Source organism: Myxine glutinosa, chromosome 6 (genome assembly GCF_964187855.1).
Source record: "Myxine glutinosa chromosome 6, kmMyxGlut1.1, whole genome shotgun sequence".
Taxonomy (NCBI): Eukaryota; Metazoa; Chordata; class Myxini; order Myxiniformes; family Myxinidae; genus Myxine; species Myxine glutinosa.
Window position 1 is genome coordinate 104,619,906 of NC_136266.1, and position 20,494 is coordinate 104,640,399.

The following is a 20,494-nucleotide window of genomic DNA, read 5'->3' on the forward strand; positions in this document are numbered from 1 at the left end:
AATGGAAAGTGTGTGATGTGAACAACACTTGCTCTAACAGAACTTGCCCTTAACCTGTGTGGTGGGGTAAGAGGGAATGTGGAATTTTAATAAAATAGCATTCAGAAAAAGTTTACCCACCAAAAACACCCAACATGGCTCAACCCCAGAGGTCCACAGTGGCTAAAAGATACAATTTTTAAAATATCCACTGCTGCCTGATAAAGGTAATGAAATGGACTGCCTCTACATAAGCCAAATCATGGAGGCATGACAGCACACAGCCATTAGCATTCTTATTCTGCAGGATGCCAAATCAGATCAAGATTGCAGCCATCAGTTTTTAGCAAGACATTAATTAAATATATATTTTTAAAAGGCCAACGGTATGCATCTTAACATTTACAGGTACTTTAGAAAGATAAAAGTACTCTGCCTGGACAACAATCTACAAGGAGAATAATAAAAAACTATGACATGTGCAATAAAAATAAATAAATAAAAGTCCACAAAAAAAAAAATATATATATATATAAATGAACGTTTTTAAGGCCATTTTCCCCGCAAGAGCGAGGGTTAGCCTTGCGGGCCCCATGACAATCATGGTTCCCTGTTTGAGGCAATGTTTTTATGGCCTGATGCCCTTCCAGACGCCAACCCTTGGTCACACTCTTACGATGCGCAGGGATACGGTGTACCTATTCTAAATCGGGGTACACACCGTGATCATTCATCCCAGCAAGCTGGTACTCAATTTGCCGACCTCGGAAGGATGACAGGCTGAGTCAACCCCCCTGGCGTTAATTCAGCGATCGACCGGGATTCGAACCTAGGATCCGAGGATCTCAAGCTGGCACCCTAACCGCTAAGCCAACACCAGGCGATATATATTAGGGTGGGCTTCAAAAAATCAAAATGCAGATTTTCTCCGGGACATGGTCTATTTTTGTTCCTTTTGGTGTCAAAGGAAACCACACCAAATTTGAATGGAATCCAATAATATTTAGGGGTGCCACATCAGTGATGAATTTTCCCCCATGCAAAAATAGGAATTCCCATTTTTTGGGCTGTATATACATAAAATAAATACATAATTATATATATACATTAAATATAATATTAAAAATAAATATATAGTAAATATACATTAAATAATAATAATATATATTATATTATACATTATATATACAATTATATGATAGACAATTATACAAATATAGACAAATATAATACATTAAATAATATATTAAAAATAAATATAATATATTAAAATTTAAATATAATAAATAAATGTATAGTTATACAATATATATACACATCATAATTAAATATACATTAAATATACATTAAATAATAAATATACATAAATACACATTATACATTATATATATAGTTATACACAATATATTATACATACAGTTTTGAGACTTCCTATGATCACTATCTGGGCAATTTTCATGCATGTTTTGTACAGGTTCCCGGGGTCAGGGGTACGCTTTTTTAGTGTGTAATATGCAGGCCTAACTTATTGACTGTGGCTCTTTTGTAGAGAGTGACCCTGTGGAGTAAGAATTAACAGGATTTTACCCACATTCTTGCGTATTTTGCAGATATGGCATGTGCTAGTACCAGTGTTTCATTGAAAACTCGGGCTCAGGATAATGTGTATCTCATTGGGTCCACTTCTGGAGATGCCATCAAAGGTGCCAAGCTCCCGACTGTGCATCAATCTCTTGTCCCGTTTTTCCATCACCTGAAGAAGGAGAATCGCACTGCCCGGGAGAGTGCAACCCTCACCATTGAAGAGGTTGTGAAGTTCTGGGAAAAAGCTCACCTACCTACAACGACGAAGCAGCACTGCATCCATCGTTTGGAGAGGCTATATGAAGAATGGAGGAGCCTCCAAAAAGGTGCAAAGCGGGGTGGTGCGACCCAAGAGAAAAAGGAAGCATCCTTCAAGGCCTCCTTGGAGAAGACGTTTGATCTTAGGCATGCAGATTCGGAGGCCATAATCACCAACCCCGAGGACAGGAAGTTTCTTCACGATCAATTCTCAGAGAGGAAGGCTTCAATGGGATCTGTAGACACTGTGTTGGAAGCAAAAACGAAGCGAAAGAAAGAAAGGGAAGAAAAGGAGAAGACTAAGGCAGAGAAGGAAAATAAGAGACAGGAAATGGTCATGAAGGGTGCTACTGCTATGGAAGTCACAGACTCAGACCCTGACTCTGAGACCACGGCACAGGCTGGTTCTTCATCATCTGATGGTGGGATATCTCATCCCAAGAAAAGAAGGCCTATCAACATTGTCACTCCTGAAGTCGCAGCTTCTTTGGATCGTACGAAAACAAGTGACTGAATGGCTGTCCACAACTTGGCATCCATTTGTAGAGCAGTAGGATGGGATCCTGCAGAGCTGGCACTGAACCGATGGACAGTGCGGCGGAATCGCATGATGCATCGATGCAAAACCATGGACGAAATAAAAGAAGCATTTCATCATAATGTGCAGGGTCCTTTAGTGGTCCATTGGGATGGAAAGCTTCTTCCCGATGTCACTGGAGATTTTGTGCATGTGAAGGTGGATCGTCTTCCAATCCTTGTGTCCAACCAGTACCATGGAATGGAGCAGCTGTTGAATGTTCCCAAGTTACCTGACGGGGGAGGAGAAGCTATGGCAACCGCTGTAGTGGACACACTGAAGAGCTGGAACCTTGTGGGCAAGGTGAAGGCTTTGTCTTTTGACACAACGGCCAGCAATTCAGGTGTTCGTGGAGGGGCTGCTGTCCTCATTGAAAAGAAGCTACAGACTGAACTAATTCATTTGGCTTGCCGCCATCATGCGCACGAAATCATTCTGGGAGATGTTTTCACCACTCTTTTCGGTCCTTCATCAGGCCCTGACATCCAGCTTTTTAAGCGGTTTCAGGCGGAGTGGCCGTCCATTGCCCATCACCAACCAAAAAATGGATTCACAGATCCTGATACGGCAGCTGAGTTTGCACAGAACAATGACATGATGGATGAAGCTCTGGAATTTGCTCTTGTGTGTTTGAAAGATCAGCAACCACGAGATGATTATCGTGAACTCCTAGAACTGACTGTCATCTACATGGGAGGAATCCCACCTCGTGGAATCCGGATCATGGCTCCAGGAGCAATGCACAGAGCCAGATGGATGGCAAAAGCACTATATTCACTACAGGTGTTCATGTTTCGGTCAGAGTTCCACTTGACACTTCGAGAGGCGAGAGAACTCCGAGCCTTCAACATTTTTGTCTGCCTTGTGTATGTACAGGCTTGGTTTCGGGCTCCACAAGCTATTGAGGTTCCCCTGAATGACATTAACCTCTTCAAGAAGTTGGAAAAGTTTGAACAAATCAATCAGAAGATGGCTCAGGCAGCCTTGAAGGCACTTGGCCGCCAATCGTGGTACATGCGCCCAGTACTAGTGGCATTTGCATTCTTTGACACCAGAATTGACAAAGAAAGCAAGATCAATATGATTGAAGCATTGAAAAATGACGGTGAAAACCCCTCTCCAAAGAGACCAGCTATCAAACGAGGAACCGCCCTGTCAATCGCTGGCCTCATAACAAAACACACCAAGCATTTCTTCAGCATCCTAGGGACCCCAACTGATTGGATGGATAAGGATCCTGGTTCATGGGAGCAAGAAACCAGCTTTCAGGAAGCAAAGAAAGCCGCCAGTGGCTTAGTCGTGGTGAACGACAGGGCAGAAAGGGGTGTCGCATTGATACAAGACTACAATAAGCTCCTTACAAAGGATGAAGAGCAAAAGCAAGCTCTGCTCCAAGTTGTTGCTGCTCACAGGAAGATGTACCCCGATGCCAGGAAGGCAACAGTGGTGAAACAGGAGTTACATTTCTCATTATATTTGGTTTTTTTTATATTATGTGATATGGTGTCTCTTCATTTTATGAACTGAACATTTGGATTGTTATCATTGAATTTGAGTTTTCATAGCAATATAGTGCTATTTGTGCAGCTATTGTAACTTGTGTTTGCTAGAATACAAAGAAAGTGAGTGGAGGGTGGATTTTCATAAAACAAACTTCTGGTTTTGCTTTCGATCCATATATAGAAAAGTTTTGTAGACACCTTTAGTTTAAAGGCTGATGTGGCACCCCTAAATAAAATCAGATTGCTTTCATATTTGGTGTCTTTTCATTTTGGAACAAAAGGAACAACATAAAGCCATGTCCCAGTAAATATTTTAAAAAATATATTTTGAGCACCACCCTAATATATATATATATATTCAGAACCAATCTGGTTTTATCGTGTTGCAATACCAAGGCAAATGGTCCCTTAAATTATTACGAGTCATCTTGTAATGCAAACGATGCTACCAGTACTTGTCAAATGCAATGATCACAGATTTTGACAGTAGAGAAGCGAGCTTAATAGTACAATAGTAAGGCAGAGGTCTTTTACTCAAGAGTAGCTAATGTATGGAATGGTCTTCCTGGAAAGGTTGTGAGCAGAAACGATAGATGGGTTTAAACCAGAATTAGATAGGTACCAAGAAGCATTGGCAATGGAGGGGTGGCAGGACTAGTAGGTAGTTTGAGTATGGATGGGTGATTATGTATGTGTAGTGATTGTGATGTCTTTGATAAAGATCTCAGCAAAAGGTGAACCTGCTATCGATATTTTTATCTACCTCACCCAAGAACCCGATTCAATGCAAAAGTAGAACAGCACTCTTCGATGTCGCGACATTGACCGATATGCCTCCGCCCACATAATCATCATACATACATACATACTTGTACCAGGTTTGCTTTAAATCCATTCAGCATTTTTACCTGTTAATTTTTTTCACATTTTACCTGACGTGACCTTTGACCTTTACAGCCAAAATCTGATCGGTTCATCTTTGCATCATAATATATCCTTGTACTAAGTTTACTCAAACTCCCATCACTGGTTCACAAATTAGCACAGTAACAGAATTTTTACATAATGGGACCTCTGACCTTTGACCTCTTGACCCCATAATCTAAACTGTTTTTCTTTACATCATTATACATACTTGTACCAAGTATGGCTTAGGTACCTTCAGCTATTCTTAGGTTGGTGCTGTAATGAAATAATATTTACTCAACATGACATCTGACCTTTGACCTTTTGATCCCAAAATTTAATCAGTTACTCTTTACATCATTCTACATACTTGTACCAAGACTAACTTGGATCCCTTCAGCCATTCTACAACAGCTTAACCACCACCGCACCCGCTCCCCCTCAAACCACCTGCCCCCCCTTATCCTGCCAACCCCTGTCTCAATTCTCCCCAGTCTCCCCTACTGACCTCTCTGAACTCCTCATAGGAATGAAAACTGCCACCTGCACTCTGGACCCCATCCCCTCCAGCTTTGTCAAGGCCTCCCTTCCTGCTCTCTCTCCACTTATCACTGCAACAATAAACTCCTCCCTGTCTACAGGCATCGTCCCACCATCCCTCAAAATTGCTGCTGTTACCCCCATTCTGAAAAAACCTGGACTCAACCCTGACACCCTAAATAACTTCAGACCCATCTCCAACCTACCCTTTCTGTCAAAAGTTTTGGAACGCGCTGTAGCCACTCAACTCAAACATCACCTCTCTGCCAATAACCTGTATGAAACATTCCAATCCGGCTTCCGCTCCAACCACAGTGCTGAAACTGCTCTCCTCAAAATCACCAACGACCTTCTCCTCTCCTCTGACGCTGGCAACCTCAACATTCTCATCCTCCTCGACCTCAGCGCCGCCTTTGACACCATCAATCACACCATCCTCCTCACCCGACTTGAAACCACCTTTAACATTACCGGCACTGCCCTCTCCTGGATCAAATCATACCTCTCTGACAGACGCCAGTTCATCTCCATCAATAACTGCAAATCCCCCACTGCTCCCCTCCCCCAAGGTGTCCCCCAAGGTTCAGTTATTGGCCCCCTCCTCTTCATCCTGTACCTGTCCCCCCTTGGTCACTTAATCCGCCGTCATGGTCTCCAATTCCACTGCTTCGCCGATGACATCCAGCTTTTCATCTCCACCAAGTCCATCTCCACCGCCACCCACTCTATCCTGACAAACTGCATCACTGAAATAAAATCCTGGCTTCAAATCAACTTCCTCAAACCGAGGTAACAACTAACTAACTGAGGTAACAACTAACTAACTAACTAACAACTAACTGAGGTAACAACTATCAAAACTATGATAAATCTGAAATAATCATCATTGGCCCAAAAACGCTCACCAAATCCACCCATAACTTTGCCCTCAACATCGACGGTTTCCCAGTATCTACCTCCCCTCACATCCGGAATCTTGGCATCATCTTTGACCAAACCCTCTCCTTCGACAAATACACTAAACACATCACAAAGACAGCCTTCTTTCACCTGAAAAACATCGCCCGTCTCCGTCCATCCCTCTCCTCCACGGCTGCAGAAACCCTCATCCACGCCTTCATCCCCTCCCGTCTGGACTACTGCAACAGCCTCCTCTATGGTTCACCCTCAATAAACTCCAATACATTCAGAACTCCGCTGCCCGTCTACTCACCCATTCCCGGACCCGTGACCACATCACCCCCGTCCTTTACAAGCTTCACTGGCTCCCCATCCCCCAGAGAATCCAGTACAAAATCCTCCTCTTGACCTACAAAGCCCTCCATAACCTGGCCCCATCCTACCTGGCTGACCTCTCCAGACACACTCCCACCCGCAACCTCCGCTCTGCTGGTACCAACCTCCTGCCCCCCCCCCCCCATCCGGACCAAATTCAGATCCTGGGGGGACAGGGCCTTCTCCATCGCTGCTCCCACCCTCTGGAACTCACTACCTCACACCATCAGAGACTCCTCCTCACTCACCACATTCAAAACATCACTCTAGACCACCTGTTCAACACTGCATTCAACATTTAACCCACAGCATCTAACCCCTGACTATCTCTTCTCCTTCCTTTTGCTTTGATTATTTACCTTTTGATTTTTGTCTTTTTGCACTTGTTTTTTGTACTCTGTGAAAGCATCTTTGGGCTTCTTGAAAAGCGCTATATAAAATAAATGTATTATTATTATTATTATTATTATTCTTAAGTTATTGCGGAAAAGAAAACCTATCACGGACAGACGGACGGACAGACGCACGGACAGTCTGATGGACAACTCGAAAACATAATGCCTCCAGCGACTTAGTTGGCGGAGGCATTACAAAAATAAATAAAAATAAACACCATGATTATGCCCCAGTGCTTGCCCCACTATTTCACACCAATCCTGACCTTCTCCCCTAACCCCCAATGACATTAAATAAACCAAAAGATAAAAGGTGTTTTACGACAAATACACAAAACCTTTTACTCAAATTGTGTACACCAGCAATGGTACAGATTGTATAAATTTAGTGATCGATTACATCTTTATACGTCTTGAGATTTAACCAATTCTTAAAAGCTAAATACCAAGTATTTTATATAACCATATGGAAAAATAAAATTATCAAAACAAACAATTAACCAATGTCCTAATACAGGTAGATCAAATCAAAGCAGATGGGAAATGCAGCCAGTGATGGGAACCCTTTCAAGACTCCTGCACTCACATTTGACAAAAACCACGATTACTAAGGCACTGTGCTGTAGGAACAAAATCTGTGAACTTCACAAAAGAGGACTTTTTGGGGCAGGGGAGGAAGGCACAGTGTTGTGATTTGAAAGGACCATATCACTTAATCATTAATTTAAGAGGCGGTTCACTATGGTTCTGGTCCACAAACATCTAGACAAGCAGATCTCAGGTTGTGCACTTACAGTTCATCGCGCTGCCGCTGTGACAGCACCATCCTGGGTGGCGTTTCAAACCGAAGGGCAGCGTGCCGAAAATGAGGAAATTTCCCAATGATTGCAGATCACCTCCACCCCGCCCAGCAGTGCACAGTTCACAATCAAAGATGCATCAAACAACGGAGCAAAGGTGCGGAGCAGCAGAAGGGCAACCTGAAGGTGTTCCACATATTGAATACGTTTAAATGAAGACATGATGGATGGCTTTCTCGATACAAACATTTAGTTGAACAAATGACAACAGCTTATAAACGCTTCGTGAACACGTCACTTTCATTTGCCCAAACTAGCCCTTTGTTGACCAAACACAAAATCATTGGTTATGACTTAAGAGGTAGCATCTGGTTTTAAACCCAAAAGTGTCAAATTATCTCCAAATTTGAGGTGAAAATGCTCATTGTTACAGCTCCATCCCTGTTAAAACGAGACCGGCACTCGGTAGAGAGCATACCTCCACCTGGTTGGCCATATCACTCAATGGTGAAGAATCACTTAAAAAATTATACTTGCTGAAAATTGAATCGATTCTTCCTCGTCACACACAACCTGTACAAGTTTCGTCCAAATCCATCCACAACTTTTTGAGATATCCTGCTATGTATCGTTTTTGGCCCCATCTCCCAACAGTGAAGAATCACTTTAAAAAAAAATAATTCTAGTAACCGGATCGGAATCCGGATCTTCACCAAAATCTAATCATTTCGTCCTTGTCACATACGCTATATCACTGCCAAATTTCGTCCGAATTCGTCCACAACTTTGAGATATTTTGTTCACAAATGGACAGACAAATGGACAGACAAACGGACAGACAGACAGGGGTGAAAACATAACCTCCATCCACCTTTGGTGGGAGACACAACAAGGCCCTACAACACGGTTTAAACAACAGAATATCAGAGGGCACTTGTGTTGTTGCAGGAGCTCATGTTAAATAAGGTAATGAACCACAAACTAGGTCTGTTTGATTTGTTTTATTGCCCTTTTCTGTTGAAATTTTCATCTACATTCATAGTATTTTGTAATCTATCAAACAAATCATTGGAAATCATTCATTCCATTGAAATCATATTATCGTTATCATTATCATCATTTGTTATCAATGTTATGTTATTAATGTTATCAATCATATTATCATCATCATAATCATGACATTCATATTACAATCATATCATTTCCCCACTCTGTTGTGGATCAAAATGCAGCACAATTGGGTTCTATGCTGAGTGTTTTAAGAGACTATTTTTGCTGTTGTTTACTCACTCGGAAAAAGGCAGCAAGACAGAGTGAGCTAAGCACTTATAAAAACTTTTTGGCAAAGTACAACACTTTATACCGAAAATAAAATAAAGTTGGGATGTCGACGTTTGAACAAAGGTCAAGGTAAACTTTATGCTTATTTATTGTCTATCTGTACCAATCAAACTCAAAAGGACAAGTGCACAAGATTTATAAACAGGCAATAGATATACTGAACTATGCCACGACAACAATCGGCTTTTTATTACCCCAAAAGCCAAATGCATTGTGGGAGACCCCCTCTCATTACCCTCAGACAGCTTCGTTAAAAAAAACAAAATAAAAAAAACAACATTGTAAATCACAAACCTAGTGCACCTATTGCATGAAAGCATTAAATCATGTTTAAAAAAAAAGTTTGCGTGTGTGTATAATATATATATATATAGTGCTAATTTCATGTCTATCACATGTGCATGACTAATGTTGTCCTCTTTTCTTCAGAGTTATTGAATGATGGAGTCTTCATAGCTTAAGCAATGTGTGCTCATAAAACGTTTATACAAGGAAGGATGCACTGCAAAACAAATCCATTGCTGCATGGTGGTTGCACTAAGGGAGGATGCCCTTCATACCACAGTGATACGATGGGTGAATGGGTTTGAAAGTGACAGATTAATCGATCGAACATAAGCCTAGGTCTGATGACCCTCAGACATGTTGTGGAGTGATGGTGTCTGATCACCTAATCATGGTTACAAAACTCACAAAACAGTTCGGTATTTCTGTTGGAAGCATCAAAACCATCATCCATGAACATCTTGGCATCAGCTTTCTTCTCATGACGTTCACATGTTAGATCACCACCAAAGAACGGAGGGCAGTAAAGAGCCGCTGGAGCACGCAAACTCTAATCCAGCGAAGTTTTTGCCACGGCTCATTACTGGTGATGAGAAACCTGGGACCAAGACCCAATCAATGCAATGGAAGCAATGGACATCTCGAACCCTGAAGTAGTTCCACACCCAGTCCTCCGCCAGCAACCGCCGAGATTCAAAAGGGATGCGACTGACCAATTACATGCACCACAAAACTACGATCGCTGGACAATAATTGCTGCTTGTGGGCCGGCTACGTGAAGCCATCCACGAGGAACGGCCAGGGACGTCGACGCGTGGTGTTCTGCTCCAAGACCATGGTCCAGTTCACAAGGCCAGCTTTGTACAGCCTGTCATTGGCCAACGTGAGTTACAACAGTCAAATCATCCACCCCAAAGCCAAGACGTGGCCCCGAGTGACCATTATTCGTTCAGACGTCTGAAGTTCGAGCTGTGAGAAAATGGTTTCAAACTCACGATTCAGAGTCAAACGTCGAGCGGTTAAAGGAGCAGATTTCTATGATCAGGTGAAGGACAAATGTGTTAAAAGTGTCTTGAGATGAATGGTGATTACATCGACAAATAATGCTGCAAACTTATATTGTTCCAATATACCTGAGTTGCAAACAGTTTTGAATAACCCTGGAATACCGACCCAAAGTTTAACCCCATGTATGTTGATCTAACATATTTGTACATCATATGAATATACAAAAAGACAAACTTCACATCTTCAGCCTTTCCAATAAACACCTGTTTTACCAGGAATCCCCATCCCAACAACACGCACGCCCTGATCCAACCGACCGACATTGTTCGCTTCATTTACTCTTCAACCGCCAAGGAACATGGCAGAGGCAACAACCATTCCTCGTCAGGCTCAACGACACATCCGGGACAATCATATTCATACTACGCCTGAAAATGAATGGACGGTCAGTCTCGTCGGAAGGAAAATCAGAGGCAAACACAGGCCTTGACACTAGTTAAAAGGCCATAGGCCGGATATCTTTCATTTGATCAAACACGATCACAAATCCACCAGAGTTAACAACAGTATTCGGGTTCTAGATCGACATGATGGATTAAAACGTTTCAAATAATAAGACGTTACACGTCTCCCACCCTTATCAAGGTACCTCAGATGAGAGAGGACTGCAACCTCGCCATTTTGATCTGAGCATCCCCTCCCCTCTCTGCGGCAAGGAAGGCTCCCTCTAGTGCTCACGAAACAAAAAATAAAATAGAAATAGAGAAATATATTATTAAACACCAACCTCCGCCCAGCCGCTCGAGCGTCTCGACAATCCTCGTCGGGTGAGCTGCGCTCAAAATCACCGGAACCTCAAAGTTCCCTCCAATGCGCTGCCTGTTGTTTTTCTGACAAGAAGAGATATTAAGCATATAGATTATGATGGGTGTGGGAAATGACAGGAGCAAATGACGCGGCACCGGTACTGAAGAGAAAGAGCGGGAGGTAGAGTGGGCAGAAAGCCCACCAACTTCACGCATGCGCAAAAGTGCGTTTAGATACAAATGTTAACGTTGACGCAATTATGCGCATGCGCAATTGCCGAAGCAAACCGCTGTCGGTGGTGCGCAGGCGCAGTAGACCTACATGGTCTGTTGACGTCAATGTAAGACATTTGGTAAGGACGTCAAGAAAAAAGGGCGGATTACCATTTTTTATTACAAATTTATTTTAAAACTAAGCCGCATTAAACGCTGTGGATTAACGTAAATTATTTCATGACTAACGCTCCATCATCAGCTTTTTTCATGACAGGAAACTGAACGGGTAAGTGCTCGGGCGGCGCACATAGTGAACAGCGTATTGGCATCCATTAATATAATGATAATATCGTGTAAAAAACACGTTCCTTTACGTACAAGGAACTTCAAATCAACGCAGGAGGAGACCCATCACAGTCTGCGCTATCAGGTTGAGGAAAGTTGATTCGGGATACTTAAATAACATATTGGGCAAATTATTTGCTGTGGTAATTTAACTGAAACAAGTGTAAGGTGCTGTGGATGAGAGGAGGAATGAAAATGGAGATTACGTGATGCAAAGGAGGCATTCTTGGAGTGTGTCACATAGGAGAAGGATCTGGGGTGGTAATATATACGGGAGGGGGTAAACAGGCCAATGCCAGGCCGCTATCTATGTAAAGCAAACGGGGCCATGGCCTGAGACTGGGAATAGAAGAGGAGAGTAAGACAAAGGACATGGAATGATTAATGCATGGAATGGTCTACGAGGAAAGGTAGTGGCAGAAGAACCAGCAGGTAAGTTTAAATTGGAATTAGATGGGTACCTGGAAAGGTTAGTGGCGGCAGCAACGTTAGATAAGTTTAAATTGGAATTAGATAGGTACATGGAATGGTAGTGGCAGCAGAAATAGTAGATGAGTTTAAGTTGGAATTAGGTACCTGTAAGTTATAGAGGAGATAGAGGTTAATTGGCATGACCGACTGGTATGTAGTTTATGTACGGATGGGTGATTGTGTTTGTGTACATCTATGCTGATTGTGATGGGTTCGTGTGTGGTTGGTATTGTAAATTCTTCAGCGGAAAACAGTCTTCTCCCTCACCGGTACTGAAGTCACCCTTCCTCCCCCCTCCCCCCTCCCTCACTCCCCCTTCCCTCCCTCACTCACTCCCCCCTCCCTCCCTCACTCCCCCCTCCCTCCCTCCCTCCCCCCTCCCTCCTCCCTCCCCCCCTCCCCCTCCCTCCTCCCTCCCCCTCCCTCCCCCTCCCTCCTCCCTCCCCCCTCCCTCCTCCCTCCCCCCTGCCTCCCCCCTCCCTCCCCCCTCCCTCCTCCCTCCACCCACCCCCACCCACCCCCCTCCCTCCCCCCTCCCCCCTCCCTCCCCCTCCCTCCCCTCTCCCACCCCCACCCTCCCCACTCCCACCCCCCACCCTCATCCCTCCCCCCACCCCCCACCCACCCCCCACCCTCCACCCACCCCCCTACCCACCTCCCCACCCCCTCCCTCCCCCCTCCCCCCCCCACCCCTCCCCCCTCACCCACCCCCACCCACCCCTCACCCCCCCCCTCCCCTCCCCCCCTCCCCCCTCCCCACCACCCTCCCCCACCCCCCACCCACCTCCCTCCCCCCTACCCCCACCCTCCTCCCACCCTCCCCCCCTACCTCCCTCCTCCCTCCCCCCTCCCCCTCCCTCCCACCTCCCTCCTCCCTCCCCCCTCCCCCCTCCCTCCCCCCTCCCTCCCCCTCCCTCCCCCTCCCTCCCCCCTCCCTTCCCCTCCCCCCTCCCTCCCCCTCCCCCTCCCTCCTCCCTCCCCCCTCCCTCCTCCCTCCCCCCTCCCTCCTCCTCCCTCCCCCCTCCCTCCTCCCTCCTCCCCCCTCCCTCCTCCCTCCTCCCCCCTCCTCCACCCTTCACCTCCACCCTTCTCCTCCCCCCTCCTCCACCCTTCTCCCCCCCCTCCACCCTCTCCTCCACCCTTCTCCTCCACCCTTCTCCCCCCCCTCCTCCACCTTCTCCCCCCCCTCCTCCACCCTTCTCCCCCCCCTCCTCCACCCTTCTCCCCCCCCTCCTCCACCCTTCTCCCCCCCCCCTCCTCCACCCTTCTCCCCCCCCCCTCCTCCACCCTTCTCCCCCCCCCTCCTCCACCCTTCTCCCCCCCCTCCTCCACCCTTCTCCCCCCCCTCCTCCACCCTTCTCCCCCCCCTCCTCCACCCTTCTCCCCCCCCCTCCTCCACCCTTCTCCCCCCCCTCCTCCACCCTTCTCCCCCCCCTCCTCCACCCTCTCCCCCCCTCCCCCCTCCCCCCTCCTCCACCCTTCTCCCCCCCCTCCTCCACCCTTCTCCCCCCCCCTCCTCCACCCTTCTCCCCCCCCCTCCTCCACCCTTCTCCCCCCCCCCTCCTCCACCCTTCTCCCCCCCCCCCTCCTCCACCCTTCTTCCCCCCCCTCCTCCACCCTTCTTCCCCCCCCTCCTCCACCCTTCTTCCCCCCCCTCCTCCACCCTTCTTCCCCCCCCTCCTCCACCCTTCTTCCCCCCCTCCTCCACCCTTCTTCCCCCCCCTCCTCCACCCTTCTTCCCCCCCTCCTCCCCCCCTCCTCCACCCTTCTCCCCCCCTCCTCCCCCCCTCCTCCACCCTTCTCCCCCCCCTCCTCCCCCCCTCCTCCACCCTTCTCCCCCCCCCCCTCCTCCACCCTTCTCCCCCCCTCCTCCACCCTTCTCCCCCCCCTCCTCCACCCTTCTCCCCCCCCCCCTCCTCCACCCTTCTCCCCCCCCTCCTCCACCCTTCTCCCCCCCCCCCTCCTCCACCCTTCTCCCCCCCCTCCTCCACCCTTCTCCCCCCCCCCTCCACCCTTCTCCCCCCCTCCTCCTCCACCCTTCTCCCCCCCCTCCTCCACCCTTCTCCCCCCCCTCCTCCACCCTTCTCCCCCCCCTCCTCCACCCTTCTCCCCCCCATCCTCCACCCTTCTCCCCCCCTCCTCCACCCTTCTCCCCCCCATCCTCCACCCTTCTCCCCCCCATCCTCCACCCTTCTCCCCCCCATCCTCCACCCTTCTCCCCCCATCCTCCACCCTTCTCCCCCCCATCCTCCACCCTTCTCCCCCCCATCCTCCACCCTTCTCCCCCCCATCCTCCACCCTTCTCCCCCCCATCCTCCACCCTTCTCCCCCCCATCCACCACCCTTCTCCCCCCCATCCACCACCCTTCTCCCCCCCATCCTCCACCCTTCTCCCCCCCATACTCCACCCTTCTCCCCCCCATCCTCCACCCTTCTCCCCCCCATACTCCACCCTTCTCCCCCCCATCCTCCACCCTTCTCCCCCCCTCCATCCCTCTCTCCTCTCCCCGTCCTTCCCCCCCTTCTCCCCCCACATTCCAAGCATGACGTCACCGCATCTGGTTAAAAGTCCATGATGTGGAACAAACAACTACATTTAAAATAGAAAACGTTCTCACAGGACGAAATAAGACCGAAAAAATTATGCTGAGCACAGGCGTCTTCGAAAAACATTTTCATAATTTTCTTTGCTCTTCCGTCGATGTTGATAAAATGATTGAGCAACGTTGTAACGGTGAATGAGGAGGTTATTACTCGTGCATTCCCTTATTCATTCCTTGGCGCGAGAGCGCTGAGCGCGTGCGTTCTTCACTCCGGTGTTCAGCGATTACATTACAGGTTCGTCTCGTGCCCTCGTTCATCAGCAACACAATGACATTTATAAATATAGATGGAATTACCTTTGGGCCGATACCTTGACCAAATATAATAATAATAAAAACCATGTCTGGTGTTTGGTCTGTTAAATGTAGATCTAATATGGGCTTCTCTCACCCCACAACCCCCATCCCATATTCTACCCGCTGCTCTCCTCCTAATCCTTCCCTTCTTGCCCCTCGTTTTTCACTCACCGCCTCTCCTACACTTTCCCACGATCACTGGGTTACTTTCTTGAGGTTGAGTTTCATAGCTAAGGATACAGCACAGGCTTGATGGGCCGAATGGTCTGCATCTGCTTTTCTTTTGCAGGTGGACACAGAGAACTTTGACGCAGGAGTAGGCCATTTGACCCATCAAGCCCGTGCTGTATTAACACCACCTTCATCTTTAACGGCCCCAATTATTGCCACGTTATTGTCGGGCTGGCCCAAGTCTTTCACTAACCGGCTGGCCACACCTGATGCTAAACTAAACATATCGTTTGCCTACTCTTCACGAAGGACATCGTGGGATCTTTACCGTCCACCAATTAATACCGACAAAGACGTTATGTTGAGCACAGGTAAGTTTAAATCTCCCTCGCCCGTTTAACGTTCATCTGAGGTTCTGAGGCACACACTGATGAATCATCCAACCTGTGAAACACCAAGATGACTGTTTATAGCTCTGGGTCGGGATTCAAACCCAGGGTAGACAGCTCAGAGACTAGTGTGCGTACCTCTAGACCATCCTGCCAGCCTTGTAGTAACACTACATTAGTTCAATGAGTTTATCAACTTAAATTCACTGGGAGGGGTGAAAATCACTCTTACAATTGCAATGTAAATCCTAAATCATCCTTAGTCAAACACCAGGCCTGGCCAGCTGGTTCGTGAAAGACTTGTGCTAAAAACTTGAAAAAGGCCACAGGAAGGTGGAAATAATTGTGACCGTTTGTAGTAGTAGTAGTAGTAGTAGTAGTAGTAGTAGTAGTTGTTGTTGTTTAATTTTTACACCTTTCTGGTGCTTCATGATGACCCCTTCATCCCCCCACAAACTTTACACCTTTCGGAGAATCAACTACATTGTTTATGAGGCATACAGTAAAGGTAAAAGCTTGAGGGGAATGTTCATTTCCCAGGAATAGATTGGATTTGTACTTTGCTTATTTGAAGCATGTGCAGGTAGGTAGATGTTTTTGATTCGTTCGATATTTAGATTTTTTTTTCTCTTTTTTTTTTTTAAACAGCAATGGCCCTGAACCGCGCCATGCATCCACGCAACCGTTACCGCGACAAGCCACCCGATTTTTCCTTCCTGGCTGGCAAATACCCAGACTTCAGTCAGTACATTCATCTGAACCTGGCAGGGAATATCAAGTGAGTAAACTGATGGACTTTGGTGTTCAAAACCATTCCTTCACTGGTGATCTCTTAGTGATGGTAGAAATTTTCTTGGTCACCCCTGGTAACTAGGGAGATGTCAATGTCATTTTACCTTTGGGCTCGTGTCAGATCAATTTGAAATGGGAGAAGCACGGAATTGTTTGGTCTTAACTGTACAATTTGGATTTTCAGGCTCAACTTCAAAGACCCTGAAGCTGTCAGGGCACTCACGTGCACTCTCCTCAAAGAAGACTTTGGTTTGACTGTGACGATCCCGTTGCAGCGTCTCATTCCAACTCTTCCACTTCGTCTCAACTACATCCATTGGGTCGAGGACCTCTTGGAGATGATGGGAATAAAAGCACAGGGGCCTGGCAGTGGTGCATTCATCCGTGGCATCGATATCGGTGAATCTGACGTATTCGTGGACTTTGCACTGCTGGCTGTCTCGTTTGAATTGTTTGGTATAATTGAGGTTAATACAGATAGCGATTTATCTGAAATGTCTGGTTAAAGGTTCTTGAATGGTTTAGGCAAACATCTATATTAAAAAAGTGTTTTTATTTATTTATTTCCGAGCAGAAACATATTAGGGTCGGTATGGAATAATTTATTTGTATGTAAAAGGAAACACTTTTTTGTTTGTTTATTATCAAGCTTGTGTATGTACAGTAAATGGTAAGTACTACAGTAATTAACAAGATCATTTGATTTACAAGAACAAATGTGAATAGGTATCAAGAGACATTGAGGATAGAGTATTTGTATTTGTATTATGTCTTCTATAGGAACCGGGACATCTTGTATCTACCCCCTATTGGGTGCCACCATGAATGGGTGGCACTTTTTGGCGACCGAGGTCGATGACGTCTGTTACAGCCATGCCTGCTGCAATGTTGAACAGAATCGGCTGCAGGATCTCATCGAGGGTAGGCGTAGGCTTTGCATTAGGTTAAAACCAAACCAACCACCGTTTAGAGGCCATTTTTCCCCGCAAAGCGGGGGTTGGCCTTTTCGGGGACCGTGGTAGTTGTTGTTTTTTGGTCCCCTTTTTGAAGCAATGTTTTACGGCCGGATGCCCTTCCTGACGCCAACCCTTTTTGCCGCCTTCAACGACAAGCAGGGAATTACCAGTGAACTGGTACTCAATTAGCCGACCTCGGAAGGATGACAGGCTGAGTCAACCCCCCTGGCATTAATTCGGCGATCGACCAAGATTCGAACCCAGGATCCTAGGATCCTAAGCCGGCGCCCTAGCCGCTAGCCCAACACCAGGCTTTGCATTAGGTTGAACAACAAAAAAAAATCTTGGGTTTACATTATAATTTATCAGACCCATAGCGAGAATGAACCAGCTGGAAGCTCAACCCGATCCCTCTTGGAATGATTCCTGCTTCATTTAAAAATCATACCGTCATTATGAAGCCATTCCCTGTTCCCAAAAAATCCTTGGAATACTGTGAACAAAAAATATTTCTTTCCAAACTGCCCGAACCCTTCCTCTGATCGGCAATTTTGGCTTACAGTGTTGAAATCAGTCAACGACGCATATCTGGAGGCCGGGAATGGGTGAGGCATCATGCATATCTGAAATAAAGAAATATTACATATCTGGAACAACTTGTGCCAATGTGCCCACCCCAAACCTCCACAACCCTGGACTTGTTAGTTAATTCCCCATCCTGCTCACAGGTGCGTCTTCTGAATTTGACCCCTCCGTTTTATTTTGAGCTCAGGATCTGTTGATATGCTGTTCTTATAATCTATATATTCAGTTCTGTGTTTGATCCTTCCTCCTTCCCTTTTTATTTTTCTCTGTGTTTGCCTGCTCCTTCCTCTCTTCATGCATAACATGTGGATGACCCTTGAGAGAGCATGCAGACCTCGACGTTGCAGACGTCTGCATGTTTTCTGCCATCTTTAGCTAATGTCATCTTCTTTTTTTTTAACCTACAGTCGTGAAGGTCCCAGAAAAAACATTGTTGCTCGAACCCCTGAAGGAGAATCCTTCAGTCATGTATGATTTCTGTATGTGCAACCCGCCATTTTTTGCGAGCGCAGAGGAAGCAAAGGTTTGTCTTCATCGGCATCTGATAATCTTATTTTTTATGGCATCATTTCTTACAACCCTTTTAATGAGATTGACTATGGAGTATTGTCTGTTTATGTGAATTGTTATTGTTTTTAAACCAAACATTGTTTGGGAATGTTTATGCCTCTGCTGTCTAAGGCGGAGTAGGCATTTTATTTTCGGGTTGTCCGTTCATCCATCTGTTCGTGCGTCTTTCCTGCGCGGTAATATGTGAACCGCTAATAAGGGATTTTTACCCAACTTGGCTCCTCTTCTCCTTATTAGAGATGGAGGGGTAGATGGACTGGTGAGTAGTTTAGGTATGCATGGGTTATTGTATCCAGGTGTAGTAATTGTGATGTCTGTGTGAGGGACTCGTTGAAGGTGAATTTTGTCAGTCTGTTCATTCCTCATGCTGGATCACCTTCTATCTCTCGCCTCCCAAAAGAACAACAATATCTATATATACACACAGAAAAATAAACGGATGCTGTCCCTGTTCCTGCTCTACTGTTCGCCTCCCACCCCCACCCCCCACCTTCATCCCCCCACAAACTTAAGTGGATAAACTAATGTATTGAATAAATGTGGTGTTGATAGAGCGCAGGCATTTTATAAGCCAAATGTCCTCCTGTGTCAAGGTTCATTGTACATCCTTGTATAAAAGGGTGCATTTGGGTCACAATTTGCATCTTCCATTTTCTTACATTCACCCTTTACAGTAACCCACATTACATGGCTCTGAGACAACAGGTTATTTTTATTTTTTTACTTTTAACCTTCTTCCTCGCAATTGTTCTTTGGAGTTTTTTGCTTTGCGTGACCTCATCCCAACCCAAATCTGCCTTAATGGACACAACCCTCTACTGTTCACATTCCGACGGTCGCTGGCAGCTGCACAAACATTCACTTGCATGAAAACAGGCGAACCCAGCCGTTGCTGTTTGCAGTGTTAAGGCCTGCAAGTTTGACCAGTATTTGCTTCGTGTTAAGGAAAATACAGGATCCCAGTGTCGATAACATAACAATTGTATAAATTGAAAAGCTGAGTGCTGTGGTACCAGAGAGATATGAGTGTACAAAGTGTGGATGAGTCGAGGGTAGGACATTGCTTTCTCCTCCGGGACACCAATACAGACCATCTGTACGTTTCTGATATTAAAGGTTAAATCAGCAGAGATTAACAGTATAATGGTGGACATTAACATTAATAGATCGTGCCTTGTTTACTTTTGCTTTCTTTTTTCCCCCATTCCTTCCCACTCTTGCAGGGTGCCAAGTCACGCAGTGCCCACCGGCCCCCGCCCAGCTCGGTGAACACGGGTGGGCACACAGAGATCCTGGCAGAGGGTGGGGAACTTGAGTTTGTCCGTAGAATCATCCAAGACAGCCTACAATTACTGAAGAGACTTCGGCATGTATATCTTAAGTAATCATAATTGTTCTTTAATTAATTTTTTTATTCCTCTAATTTATCCAACCAAGGTGCAAAGAAAAGGCAGAACTGCTCAGCAGTGTTGAAATTACCCCTGAACTGCCTAGTTCTGGGTTCAGTTCCTAGCACGGAAACATCTTACTAAAATTACCTCCTGGAGCAGTGCCAGCAGGAAGTACTACATTATGGAGCACATTCTCATCAAGAGGACATTGAGCAATCTGTCCCATTTTGCAATTAAAATGTTGAGAATGCAATGACATCCTTCACGGTATTCGGCCTTTTTATGCCTCTGCCGATGAAGCCGCCAGACGCATTATGTTTTTGGGGTTGTCCGTCCGTGATGTGTTTTTGTTAACGCTATAACTTGAGAACGGCTGAAGGGATCCAAGTCAAACCTGGTACAAATATGTATAATGATGCAAATATTAACTAATTCGAGAATGGGGTCAAGAG

General features: G+C 46.1%; 2 protein-coding genes across 21 annotated transcripts in view; one reads left to right on the top strand and one right to left on the bottom strand.

Moving 5' to 3' along the window:
• The window catches only part of PAFAH1B1 (platelet activating factor acetylhydrolase 1b regulatory subunit 1), a 49,014-nt gene extending 37,520 nt beyond the window's left edge, over positions 1–11,494 (bottom strand). Inside the window, exons 1-2 of one of the 4 annotated variants that reach the window (XM_078780309.1) lie at positions 11,100–11,494; positions 7,811–7,996 (exon numbers count right to left, since the gene is read on the bottom strand). In XM_078780309.1, coding sequence (XP_078636435.1) covers positions 7,811–7,842 — 32 coding nt within the window. In that variant the 5' untranslated portion in view covers positions 7,843–7,996; positions 11,100–11,494. The remainder of the gene's footprint in view (positions 1–7,810; positions 7,997–11,099) is intronic. The other 3 variants (XM_078780308.1, XM_078780310.1, XM_078780311.1) reach the window with 3 other exon arrangements.
• METTL16 (methyltransferase 16, RNA N6-adenosine) overlaps positions 11,285–20,494 on the top strand; it is a 39,338-nt gene continuing 30,128 nt past the window's right edge. For 3 of the 17 annotated variants that reach the window (XM_078780304.1, XM_078780300.1, XM_068100897.2), the window contains exons 1-6: positions 11,585–11,758; positions 16,397–16,526; positions 16,725–16,939; positions 17,321–17,461; positions 18,489–18,604; positions 19,875–20,017. In XM_078780304.1, the coding sequence (XP_078636430.1) occupies positions 16,399–16,526; positions 16,725–16,939; positions 17,321–17,461; positions 18,489–18,604; positions 19,875–20,017 (743 nt within the window). In that variant the 5' untranslated portion in view covers positions 11,585–11,758; positions 16,397–16,398. Of the gene's footprint in view, positions 11,913–14,999; positions 15,127–15,477; positions 15,731–16,394; positions 16,527–16,724; positions 16,940–17,320; positions 17,462–18,488; positions 18,605–19,874; positions 20,018–20,494 lie in introns of those variants that run through there. The other 14 variants (XM_078780303.1, XM_078780298.1, XM_068100896.2 and 11 more) reach the window with 9 other exon arrangements.